This window comes from Colletotrichum lupini, chromosome 1 (genome assembly GCF_023278565.1).
Source record: "Colletotrichum lupini chromosome 1, complete sequence".
Taxonomy (NCBI): Eukaryota; Fungi; Ascomycota; class Sordariomycetes; order Glomerellales; family Glomerellaceae; genus Colletotrichum; species Colletotrichum lupini.
This window is the reverse complement of record NC_064672.1, coordinates 6362135-6375282: the sequence shown is the minus strand read 5'-3', so window position 1 is coordinate 6375282 and position 13148 is coordinate 6362135. Positions and strand designations below refer to the sequence as shown.

Sequence of the window (13148 nt, the reverse complement as noted above, 5' to 3'; positions counted from 1 at the left end):
CTACGCCTTTAGACTAAAATTAAATCTTTTATCCTAAGAAGTATATATATTAATTATTAATATAAGTCGAAGAATACTCTCGTTAATTTTAGCTTTAAGGTCGATAACATCTTTACTAGAATACTTTATTACGATCGTTAGTAGTTTATATAAATTAACCTATAGTATATATAAAAGAATAACCTACCCCTCCCGCTATTTAAAACTAGAGTCTAATATATACTATATCGTCTCTAATAAATAGTACGTTATCGTTTCCTAGATCTAATTATATTACGTTATACTAATCTAAACGTATATACTTAGTACGCACGCCGAGTATATACCTTATAAAATCCGGGTCGCTTATTATAACGTTATTTAAACTAACGTAAATAAAAGATCCTATACGAGGAGTTAGCGAGCGTCGTAAATAATATTAAAAATAATCGTAAGTACTATATTTAAAACTAGCCTCGTAAAACTTAAAATATATACTACCGCTATATACGGTACGTAAAAGCTACTAAAAAAAAAATCTAGCAAAGGGAGGGCCGGGGATATATCATAATCGTAAATACTAATAAAAAATAAGCATAGTAGTATATAAAAACGGACCCTATGTTAAAATAGTTATAAAAGTAGTAATATTCCCTATAGTAGAGGTAAGCTAATTACGCTAGCTACTAATTATACTAGCTATTATAAGCCCTTAGTAAGTAGCTTTAGCTAATAGATAATAAGAGCAAGGATAGTAGGGCCGTAGTTATTCCTCCGTCTCTAGTATATACTAAGAAGTTTATAGATAAGGCGGTCTAAGGAGGAGACCTTAAATAATTCTTAAAAAAGGCTATATACTATATAGTATACTTTATAGGGCCCATACTACGCCTTATAAAATAGATATAAATTATAGTATTATAGCAAATACGATTACGGGCAGTTCTAAGTATTTTTACCTAAATCGACCCCTCTATAATATAACAAATACGGGTTTAGTAAAGCGAAATACAGCACTATAAAATATAGCTCTTTATACTGCGGGGATAGTTTATATTCTTTTAACCCTATATACGGTATAAATATCGAGTAGCAAAGTCAACGGCCTAAAAAGCTAAATTAGGTAGCTATATACCGGACCTATATTACCGCTTCTAAATCTTACGCAAAGTAATATAAATATAAAAAGACATCGTATTAATACCTATCTACTATTAAACCGACGTACGAACTCTCGCATTTATCTCGCTATAATAATAAGCTATAATCTATCGAGACCTCTTAATAGCTTATAAATAGACGTAAACTAAAACCTATTTACGCACTCTCCGCTTATTATAACTCGTCTACTTAAATACTTATATAATAAGTATAATAAAGTATATCGCTTTTTATGGCCTTAGGCTATATAAAGCGCAAAATCCCGCAGCTTTATATTCGTTATTTATATTATTAATAATAGTTTACTAAATAGGTCGTAAATACTTACCTAAATTAGGCTACTAAGCTACTTATAATAGCTCGCATATATCTATAAGCTTTAGGTTTTAATTAAGTACTTAGACTACTTATTTAATACTAATAATAACCTATACGCAGCGGATAAGAAATAACTCTATTAGGGCATATTAATAGCGCGATCTAAAGTAAAAATAATCTATTTATAGGACGATAGACCGCTAGTAGCTAGTTCTCTAAGCCTTAAAAAGACTATAACTACTAAGTATTAAATTAGCGCCGTTATTAACCAAGTTTAATATAATCGGGATATAAGTAACGTAAATATTAAATACTAAATAGAATTAGAGATCGTTATAATACTCTCTCGTTTTACTAAGAGCTAGAGCCTAGACGACTTTATAAATACGTATAAAAAGATTATAAGTAAGCTACTAATATTATATACGGCTAATATCTTAAAGCTCTAGGCCTAGTTTATATTATAAGCCTAAGTTACCCATACGGGCTTAATAAATAATAATAGAGTAACGCTAACCGTTTCTATTAGCTTCTTACTAAACGACGTCCTTAACGTAACGCTTATTAATATTAAAAAGTAATAAAAAACACTATTCGTCCCGCTAGTAAAACGTATTAAAGAGTTAGAAAAGTCCTTATATTAAGATTTTTATATAATATAACTAGTCTCTCTTAGGTCTGCGCATAGTAACGGTAAATAATAATAAAAAGAACTAAACGAGCTAGGGTAGGCTAGTATAAATATTATTAACTACCTCTATCTAAATATAGGCTAAGTATTACTACGGGGCCCGGGCCCGCTCCTTAGTTAGAAACTATTACTAAGCCCTATGAGTCCTATTACTAACTAAGTAAAAGTAAGATAAGAATCGGAGATAGGTCTATATAGTATAAGAAGTTCTCAAGCGATATACGAGGATATAAATACGTATATTTACTAAACGTAGGGCATAACTCCAGGAGTTAAGTACGTATAACTAAGTTAAAATATATAATAAAAGGTAATTTTTAGTATTTATTAATATTATATAGTATCCGTAGGTCTAGTTAATAGTACTACTTAAATAGAAATAGTACTATAATATACGCCGTATTTAAATAATAAGGTTTAGTAAAGAGCGGGGTACGTAGGGTTTATAGAGCTAAAAGCTAAAACGAGGTTTTCCTTAGTAGCCTCTTCTAAGAACTTATATTATAGCTACTTTTATACTTAACTATCCCTTTAACTACTATAAAGTAGTAGATTTAGCTTATATTAAGCTAGCTAACGCTTTATAATACCGGTCTATAACCTTAAGCCCTATTAAAAATAGCAAAAAGCTATTTTAATATTCTTACGGTTATTACTTTTGTAAATCTAGATATGTGCCGAAGCTCTAGGTATAGGTTGTTATTATCCTTCGTAGTATTATATAGGGGCCGTGCTGTCTTTTACTACTGATTAAGGCTAGAAAGGGCTCTAAGCTAGTTTATTTTCTACCCCTATTTTAATAGAGTAGAGATAATCGCCTTTAAGCGTTATATTTAAGATGCGGATATATATATTGGAATAAAGTAGCCGTGGCTCTATAATTAAGAATAGTCGTATTAGCTAGAGCGTTTATTTCGATATATACGAAGCACATCGCATACCCTATTACTTCTTTAATAATTATTACTCGAGCTACTTACTATACTAACTAGCTAGGCTACGAGTACTTTAATAATATATACTAACGGAGTTAATTAATTATATTAATAAAAAAAAGCCTATATCGTTTAGTAATATATGCGCATATAACTATAACTCTCGCTATATTTTAAAGTTTTAACCTTTTATAAATAAGGACTAAAAATTGTATTAAACTATTATTATATATACTATAAAATCGTATTATTGCCTTATATATATAACTATTTTGAGTATTGACACTCTTTAATATTCAATAATATTACTTAATCTTTCTTAGCTAGCCGTAACTATACGCGCGGTTATTTATTATAATACGCCTTTTAAAATAATAATTTAAAATATCGTTAAGCTAGCTATCCTAAAGAAAACGGATATTGTTATATAAGTAACTACTATAGCCGTATATAAATTTAATTTATATATTTACCGTAGCTATATAAGTAGTATAGTATTATAAATAATAAACTACGAGGCCGTTAACTATATTTCGAAAATCGGTAATACCGTGTCCTCCTTTGCCGTTAGGGACTATATTATTATCCTTAATACTATATCTAAAGATTATTTAAAAATAAATCTAAGGTTAAAGGAATACTTCGGCTTTGGGAATAATAAGATAGGTCTAGGCGGTTTATAAAATACGAATAGGCTTATATTATATATATCCTAAGTATATTAAAAAGAGGTTCACTAATAAGAGGCTGCGTAGCTAAATACGCGAGGGTCCCTTTTATTAAAACTAACTTAATCCCTATTTTATTAATTTATAATACCGTTAACTTAACGATCGAGCGCGACTACTTAACCGTTTTAAATATCTTTATTATAAAATAGGCTAGTATTGACTATACTAAATTCGAACTTAGTAATTCCGTCGCCGTTTTTAGGGCAAGTCCCGTTAAGCTACTATTTACTTACTTAGCTATTTTATATAAATTATCTAAGGTTTACGTCGTTAACTATATAAAAAAACGCCTTACTCTCGCTACTTTTATTAGCGCTATCCTAATTAACTTTATTAATAAAAACCCCGTTACTTAGATTCTAACTTATAAGCCGGACGGGGTTATACGCACTATAAACTATATTAGTATAGAAGTATTAAACTTAAGTTTTAAAATAAACGAGAGTACTATTATATAATAAATAATTAACGTAGCGTATTTTAAAAGAGGTATAAGCTAACTAAGCGTATATAGTTTATAAAACAATTTATTTAGTATACCGTATAATAGTAATATCTTACTTATAATTCCCTTCCCTATCTCGTCCTTCTTTACTAAGGGCTTAAGTTTTTAAATAGGAGCCGTTAATCCGAAGTAGTACGCTCCGTAACTAATTAACCTTATTAATAGTAATAAAGCCTACCTAAGCTTTATAATCAGCGCAGTTATTAATATCGAAAACGTACTAGAATATTATAAACGCTTTAATAAAAAAAAAGAAACTAAAATAACTATCCGCTTTTTAAAATAAGACGGCTTAATTATATAAAGCTTTTAGTTTATATATAGAGGAAACTATAATAATCTAAGTAATATATACGAATTCCTCCCTATATCCCGGCTCGGAGTTTTAGGTTTATATCTTAATATAATAAAAGTATATATATTATAACGATCTATAGGGCATTCTCTTAGCGATTTAGAGGTTCGCTCAAAGCCCGCTTAGATATTTATATATATATTTTTAAACCTTTTTATTTAAGCCGGGCAGACTTTACGAACTAAAAAGTAAGCTTAGTAGTATTATATTAAAGTACTTTATACCTAACCTAGCTAATAAAATAATATAGTAAATAAGCGCCTTTAGTATCCGTATAAATATATTTAATAATTAGATTAGGTAGTTATAATATTATACGCAAAATATATTAGGAACTTCTACTAAAGCTAAAGAGTAAGTAGATATAATTTACTTAATAAGAAAGGAAATAAAAAATAAATATTGCAAAATAAAATCGCATAACGGAGCGAGGGAGTAATAGTAAATATTTTAGTAATAAACTTACTTACTAAGCCTAATACTAATAGTCTACCTTACGGCTTAATTAGCTAAATACGCCTTAGGGGCTATAAGAGTTAGCTAACGAGTCTACTTCTATAAGCTTATAAAAATAAAATAACTAAGTATAAATATTATAAGCTACTAGATAATAAGGCACTATATATTAGCGTTTATAAGAGTATATAGGGTCTTTATACTAAACTTACTTTACCTTAACTAGGGGACTAAATTTATTACTAAATAGACTAGGGTCCTAGCTTATATTTCTTAAGTTTAGAGAGCGCTCTAAGAGCTAGGCTTCGTAGCGGCCGTATATATAGGCCATATTTAGAGACTATATATATAAGTATTAGTAGCCTATAGTTTTTTATACACTCTTATTTATATTATTTATAGCTAAGTTTACCGTACTTAATATACGCAGACGAGTTCTCTTACGTAATCACAAGGTTCTATTCTAAACTAATCTATAACTTAACTTCGGTACCGCTATTATAATAGCTTTAAAACGAGCTACTTAACGTCCTACTACTAATAAGTAAGATATAGAACTATAAACTTAACTTTAAACCTGCCTTAAAGACTAACATAGCCCTACCCTATACGATTATTATTAACATTTTAAATAAAAATAAGACAAAAATAACATCGAGCTTACTATATTATATAGTAAGCTATTTAATAAGTAGTATATCTTTAATATATTTATTACGCAATTTAGCTTTCTTAAGTTAAAAAAGTACGGTAAGCTAACTAAGGCTACCCTAGATATTAGTTAAGACCCGTATAAAAGAAATAGCTATATCGCTAGTATTTTTAAATACCTCGTACCTCGTACGGAGAGCGAATAATAGCGCGCTATAAAGGCCTTCTTATTAAAAAAAGAAAAAGACCTAGTTATCGCTCTAATTAAAATTTATAAAGCGAGAGACGACCGCTTTTCTATCTTATAAAACTAATAATAGTAGTTCTAGAACCTATTACGGCGCTTTCTAATTAATACTAAGGAATACGTAGCTAAGAATAGGCTCGTAAGAATAGAAAAGGGACCGTATAGCGAGTTTATATTTTAAGCCCTAGGTCCGAAAGACTAGGATATAAACGAGTGTTTACCTATTAATATTTAATTAGCACTATCTTTCTTACCTTATATTTAGACTTTTTTTATCTCTATATAACTTAAGTAAATAAGAAAACCCGTATACGTACGTCTCTAAGCATAGTTCTCTTATTAATATCTTTAAGCTAGCACTGCGAGTAAATTCTATACTATTAATATACCTCTCGCGGGGTATTATATTACGGCCCCGTAAGTAGGACGCTAGACTTATATTATTAAGACTAACTATATAAACCGTCCTGCCCTTGCGCTTATTTTTGCGGCGATGTGTAACTTTAAAATATAGTAAGAAGATAGATATAAGTAATAAAACTAAAGTATTTAGATTATTTCTATATTAAAGTCTAGACTTTAGGGCCCGCTCTATTACTACGTTATTTATACGAGCCCTAAAAGCCAGCAAGGTCTTAATAAAGTCTTCTATATCTCCCTCTTTAACTAACGGTACCGTAATATAGTCTTTAGTATTAGCACTTTTTATTAGTATAAGTAAAAGGGGTAATAAGTTAGAATATGCCCTGTTCTTATTATCCCGCAACGTAGATTGAGTACCGTAGCTATATTTAATAAACTAGGATAGATCCTTTTAAATATAAGACTTTTTAAATACGTTAAGCACTTTAGGTATAATATTACCTTACGCCCGGGCTACCTCGTAAACTATACGCTATCTAATAGCCTCTACTATTATTCTATATTAAGGGAGAACGCTATTATTATAAGTCGTACCCCTTAAGCTACTAAAATTACTAAGTATAAGGTTTTTATCTCTCGTAACCTCTTTAATTATCCCAGCTTTATATATAATAAGAGATCCTATCGGATTAGTTAGTTATAGAAGGCTATATCTACTCATAAAGAGTTTTAAAGCGAGACCTATAAAGTATTAAGACTTATATCTAAGCTCGTATATAAAAAAGACCTACGAATACTTATAATAAGAGTATCGCCCTCGGCTACGGAGTTCCCTTAAAAAGTTAATATAAGTTTAGTTATTTAATTATATATATATAGGCCCTACTAGTTATATTGCTCCGCTAGCTCGTAAAATAAACGAGACGATTATATAACCAAGACTTTAAAAATAGTAGCGATCCCTTAATAAACGTCTACGTTATAATTATAATTAATAAACTTATTAACGCTCTACTTAGTATATATATATAAAACTTCTCTGTATACTAGGGCTTTTAGGATCGGTCTTTACTATATACTAAATTATAGAATAAGTAGTCTATTTTTATTTCTAATTAAACGACGTTAGTTAGATAGGGCGGCGATATAGCCCGTAACTCGGATAGTAAATACTCTTATAATAAAGAGTAAGAGCGTACTAACGGATACTCTCTAAGTATAGGTAAGAAACTCCTCTTACTTATTATTACTTTATAATGCCGATCTTAGAAGCGCCTCGGGCTAAAGTCTTATATTATAAAACGTTATAATAAAATAATCTAGCGGCTTAGTCCCGGCTTATATAGGGAGCATACATGACATAACGCTATTATATATACCTCTTATATTATTAATTTATATAATAAAAAGCTTTACCCCTCGGTTATTACTACTTATAATAAGCTAAGTAAAAATAATAGTAACGCGGACTATATTAGCTAGCGGTAAGGATAATAGTATAGCTTTAATAACGCCTACGTTCGGCATATTTAAAATAAAAAACCCGTTAGCTTCTATCGTCGTAGTCGTTTTTAAATTACGGGCGTCGAGGCTATAGCTAACCTTTATTAATATAAATTCTCTATAAGCCTTAAAAGCGAGAAGTTCCTTAAGGGTAGCTATAAAGTTAGGTTACTCATAAGAGAACCTTATAATCGTTCTAATATATAAGTTAAAGTAAATCGTTACGATAATAAAAGCTATTATATCTTAAGAAGAAATAGCTAGTAGATAGTAGTTAAGTATTATTAATATATAATAGATATAGAAAAGAACGTACGATTAAAATAGAAATCCTAAAACCTTAGGGTTAGCTTATTAATATTATTAGCTATAAGGGCTAAGCTAATATTAATATAATATAGTTCGTTTCGATAATATACGTATTAGCGACGCGCACCTCGGCTTAAGTAAAGAGCCTTAGCTCGTTTATAATATAGCGGGATATTTATAATTAATAGCTCGTAGTAGCTATCCCTTTTCGTATCTTAGACTTCGTTAACTAAAAGTAACGTATCGAAGTCTATAGTAAAGGAGCTAATATCCGAGATAATGTTAAAAGAGAAGGTATAACGTAGCTAAGGGCTAGCTTAATAATAAGGATACGTATAAAGGGAAACCTAAAAAGATAACTTAATCCTAAGTTTAGTAGTAATAATATTAAGGGGTTTTATATTTTAAGAAATAAACCTACTTTTTATATTAGTTATCCGCTATGCTACCCCGTTTATAGTTATAGTTTTGTTATTTAGGTAAGAAGGATATACGTTATAAAAGGCTCTTTATTATATAAGTTTATAAACTTAACTTTAGCTTATTAGCTTACCTCCCTACGTCTAAATCGAAGTAGTAACTATACTAAGCGCAAAGTAATTATTAGCTTTATATCTAAGTACGGTTAAAAAGTAACCTTAGTATCCTATTTCTATTTTATCTTAATTCACTTATAGTTATAGCTCACCTCTACTATATAATATATATTATATATATATTTTAAAACTAGTCTAATAGCTATAAAAAATAGTATAAACCGTAGTATATATATCCTCTCTATTCTTCTCTTATACCTTAAATACGGCTTATTTACCCTAGTACCCTAGCCTATAACGCTAACTATAAGCATTACGAGATTTATTAAATACTATTATAAACTTCGATAGCTAGCTACGGATTAGCTATGAGCCGTTATAAAGTATATTATTCGAGGTTATATAGGTCCCGAGTAAGAGCTCGCTTTATAATTAAAAATCCTTAAGATAGCTATAAATATATAATAAATAATACCGCTATTAGTTAATTAAAAAAAAGAGAACTACGTCCCTTCTAATTAAGCTAGTTCCTTATTATTATAGGCCTCTAACGATATAGCTTATTTACGTAGCGCTTTTAATAAGAGAGTATAGTAGTAGTAAGCTTTATATACCTAGTTATTAGGTATAAATAATTTATTACGTAAAAATATAACTAATTTACTAATAATAGTAGCGGTTAATACATTTCTTATAATAAACTTAAAGTAGTAAACGTATATTACTATTTCTAGGGGTTAGTAGAACTAAGAATGGGGTTTTTATAATCGTATAGTATATCCCACATTTCAAGCTTCGTTAGTTAATTAAAAGCAAAACACTAAAGACGTAGAAAGGTATATCTCGTATACTATATAATTAAATACGATTTAGTATTAAACGATACTATTTATTAAGTCCTGGTCTAGGTCGCCTCTTTTGTTAGGCGATTTTTAGATATATATATTTTAACTATTTAAATAGTTTATAATTTAACGCCTATTCGTACCACGCGAAGCTAAGAAGCTAGTTTGGTCGGTTTTACGGCCTTTATTAAATTAATATCTAAGCTAATATTATTATAAACGCCGCCGTTTCTATGTTTATATATTAAAAGTCTATTAATAAATACCTAGTTAAGACCGCCCATATTAGCTTTAAATACGCGGACTAATATACGTTACTAGCTAAGAAACTCGGTTATCGTATTTACGTAGGCTAAAAATACTTCTACCGCTATGCTAGCTTTGCCTTTTTAAATAATATTAGTAGGCCCCTCTATTACTTTAGGTATGCTCTTCTTAGCCTTAGAAACAGAACGTCTATAGATCGATTAGTCTATATATAGTATAACTTAAAACAAGGGCGGCGACTCGATATAAAAGTAGTTAAGGTAAAGCGCTATAAGTAACCTTAGCTAACGGGCAAAAAACTAAGTAAAGGTCGCTACTTCTTTTAATATAGTCGTTTTGGATAATAAAGGTTAGGATAGCACGGTGGCCGACCGAGAAGGTAGGGTAGATAATTATATTTAAAAGATGCTCTAATTACTAAATAATACCGCTAGATATTGCTACTAGATCGGGCCGTACTTAGTATAGATCCGTCGTACTTACCCTATGCCCCGGCCTAGAAGCTCCTTATAGAGCCTCTTTTAGCTCCGCATCCTTTATTAACTTCTTACTTTTACTATCTAACTAATAGTCTAGATCTAGTACCCCGGTCGTTTTATAAATTCGTTACCTAATTTAAACCCGGTTTAAATTCCGCCCGTAAAAAACTAACTACTAGCCGTTTACTTATTTAAAATCCCTAAGTTTAATATTTTCTATTAATTCCCTACTATAGCGCTTATCCTAGCTACGAGAATATTTATTTTTTTAAAAAAATATAACGGGCTATTAATATTATTATAAAATAAGTAAACCTACCTCTTTTTATATTATAAACTTATAATAGAGGAGAGGATATTAATAAAACTTTAAGTAGAGAGGTCTTTTTTTACTTAGATTCGTAAGTTTTCTTAGTAAGCTAAGCTTCTAGCCCCACCCTACTACTACGATACTATTAACCGTATATTAATATTACTATATAGTAGTACCGTTAATAAACTTCTAACGATACTAGGTAACGGATTTTATACTTATTTCCGTTAATAACTATTCTAACGATACTAGGCATTAGTTCTATATCTCCTTATTTCCTATTAAATAGACATTCGTAACGTCGCTAGGCATCGGTTTTACCTTTCCTTTATTTTTTATAATAATTATTTTAATAATACTACTAAGATACTTTTCCTTAAGCAATGTAGGTAGCGAATTTCGGACTCTATAACCTCCTCGTAGTGCCGCTTAAGAACCTATCCTTTTTAATAATAGAGCTAGTACAAAGACGTAATAATATATAATAACGTATAATAGCGCGTAAGTACTTAAAATAGCGAATATTACCCACTAGGCGTTAAGTAGTTAGTTAGTTAGGCTTTAGTAGCTTATAAATTACTCTTATAATTAGAAATGGACAATACTCGCTATCCCTAGTATATATACGATTATACTTTTAAAGCTCCTAGATTTAATCTCAGTCCCCAATCACCCCGTCTTATTATAAAGGCCATCTCTACGGGATCTTATTATATAGATAAAAGGCCCCTTTGAGCCGATTCTCTTATATATATAACCCTATTATATTACTATATATAATAAAGGGTGCGTATTATTAGTCTAATAGTAGCTTATAAGTATAATATTAAGCTTATATTAGGACATTCGCGCAGTTACTTACTAACTTAGACGTACGTTAAATCCTAGTTAAATTGGCATAGGCTATAATTGGGGTATTTAAAAGAGAATTAGAAGAAAAAAGAGAAAAAAAGAGAAAAAAGAGAAAAGAAAATAAAAATAAAAAAAGAAAAAAATAAAAGGAGAAATAAAAAAAGGAAAGGAGAGAAGAAAAAGGTATAAAAGGATACGCTATATAGATCGCTAGTTCCGTCTTCCCCTACTATAATATTAATAAGAACCGGCCGTTTATACCGATTTTTATAGCTCGATAAATATAGAAATATGTTTAGAATACCTCTAGAATTACCTCTAGATAATAGAAATAGTACGATTAGAGATTACTTACGTAGTAGTTAATCCGAGCTTATTAAAGTAGCGCGGGGGTTAGTTTTTAGGCCTAAAAGAGCTATAATAAGATAACTTTAGAAGTTACGAGTTAAAAACTAATATTTATCGTAGCTTATATTATATACCCGTTATACGGCTATATAATACGCCTAAAGATTTAAAATTAGAGCTAAGGGGTATAGAAAATCTTATTATAGTCGTTAGGCTTATCTCTTACTAAGGGATTTTAAAATAAGATATTATAATTATTCTAACGGGCGCGCTTAACCGCTTAGTTAAGTATAATACCTAAATATTATTAAACGAGGAATAATATATACCGAGCTAATTCTAACTCTAAGTAAGTATATACTTAACTACGTTAAGGGTCTTTATAAATAATCTAGATCTAATACTTACGTCGGCACTACTTAGCAGCTTCTAAAGTACTCTTAGTAGCTTTTAAAATACTTTTTTACGTAAAGTATTACTAAATAATAATAGTATATATACGCTTACCGATACGTTAGTTAGATTATAAATAAGCGGGTAAAGGTATAGTATTAACGGGCGTTACTAAGCAAGGTTACTCTTATTACTATTCTTTATATATTATAAAAAAAATACTCTTTAAAAATACTAAGATAGGTAATTAGAGTAAGGGCTAGAGATTAGAAAAGCGATAGTAGCCTATATTTAGACTATAAAGAATACGTTATTATAAAATATAAGCGCTTAGCTAGGCTCCGCGCTATTCGTTTATTAGTAAATAATATAATACATAATAAATCGCTATTTACTACTTCTAATTATATTAAAATTAACGATTACTAAGCTACGTTATATGCGCTACGGTAAGGAGGCCGAGCTTACTCTAACTAATACCTTTAAAGACGCGGATTTAGTTAAGGTTAAAAAGAACTTATATTATTACTTCACATGCGCTAAGTTAACTAAATACCCGAAGGTACCGGGGGCTATACGGGCGCCGAAGTATACTAAATAGTAAGATACTAAATAAGGAGCGGCTACTAGCCCCGCATAAAACTTACCTATAGTCCCTAAAAAATAATATAAAAAAGTAATAAAATTAAATAGTTAGTTAAGGCGCGCTTTTTTATAAATATAACGTCCTAACTAAATCCGTATTAAAAAAAAGCCTATATTAAGTAGTTTAAGGAGCGCGACTTTAAATAACTTTATTTTATTATTTAAGGGCCGCGTCCGTACTACTTTAATATAATCTTTTTAATAGCCTATTATATACTCGTAAATAATTATAATCGCCTCTCGGTGCGGGTAAGAATCTATCCGGA

At 29.8% G+C, this 13148-nt stretch overlaps 3 protein-coding genes across 3 annotated transcripts; 2 read left to right on the top strand and 1 right to left on the bottom strand.

Moving 5' to 3' along the window:
- Window positions 1–3964: 3964 nt before the first annotated feature.
- Window positions 3965–4171, top strand: CLUP02_01864 (glutathione-independent formaldehyde dehydrogenase; the record flags this gene model as incomplete). The annotated part of the gene is made up of 1 exon (XM_049280900.1): window positions 3965–4171. A coding segment is annotated over one exon (207 nt), but the record flags the coding sequence as incomplete, so codon positions are not given.
- Window positions 4172–7835: 3664 nt separating this feature from the next.
- On the bottom strand, window positions 7836–8063 carry CLUP02_01863 (uncharacterized protein; the record flags this gene model as incomplete). The annotated part of the gene is made up of 1 exon (XM_049280899.1): window positions 7836–8063. A coding segment is annotated over one exon (228 nt), but the record flags the coding sequence as incomplete, so codon positions are not given.
- A 4613-nt stretch (window positions 8064–12676) lies between these two features.
- Window positions 12677–12838, top strand: CLUP02_01862 (uncharacterized protein; the record flags this gene model as incomplete). Its single annotated transcript, XM_049280898.1, has 1 exon — window positions 12677–12838. One exon carries the CDS (start codon window positions 12677–12679, stop codon window positions 12836–12838), a length of 162 nt encoding a protein of 53 aa, XP_049136855.1.
- Window positions 12839–13148: the final 310 nt, after the last annotated feature.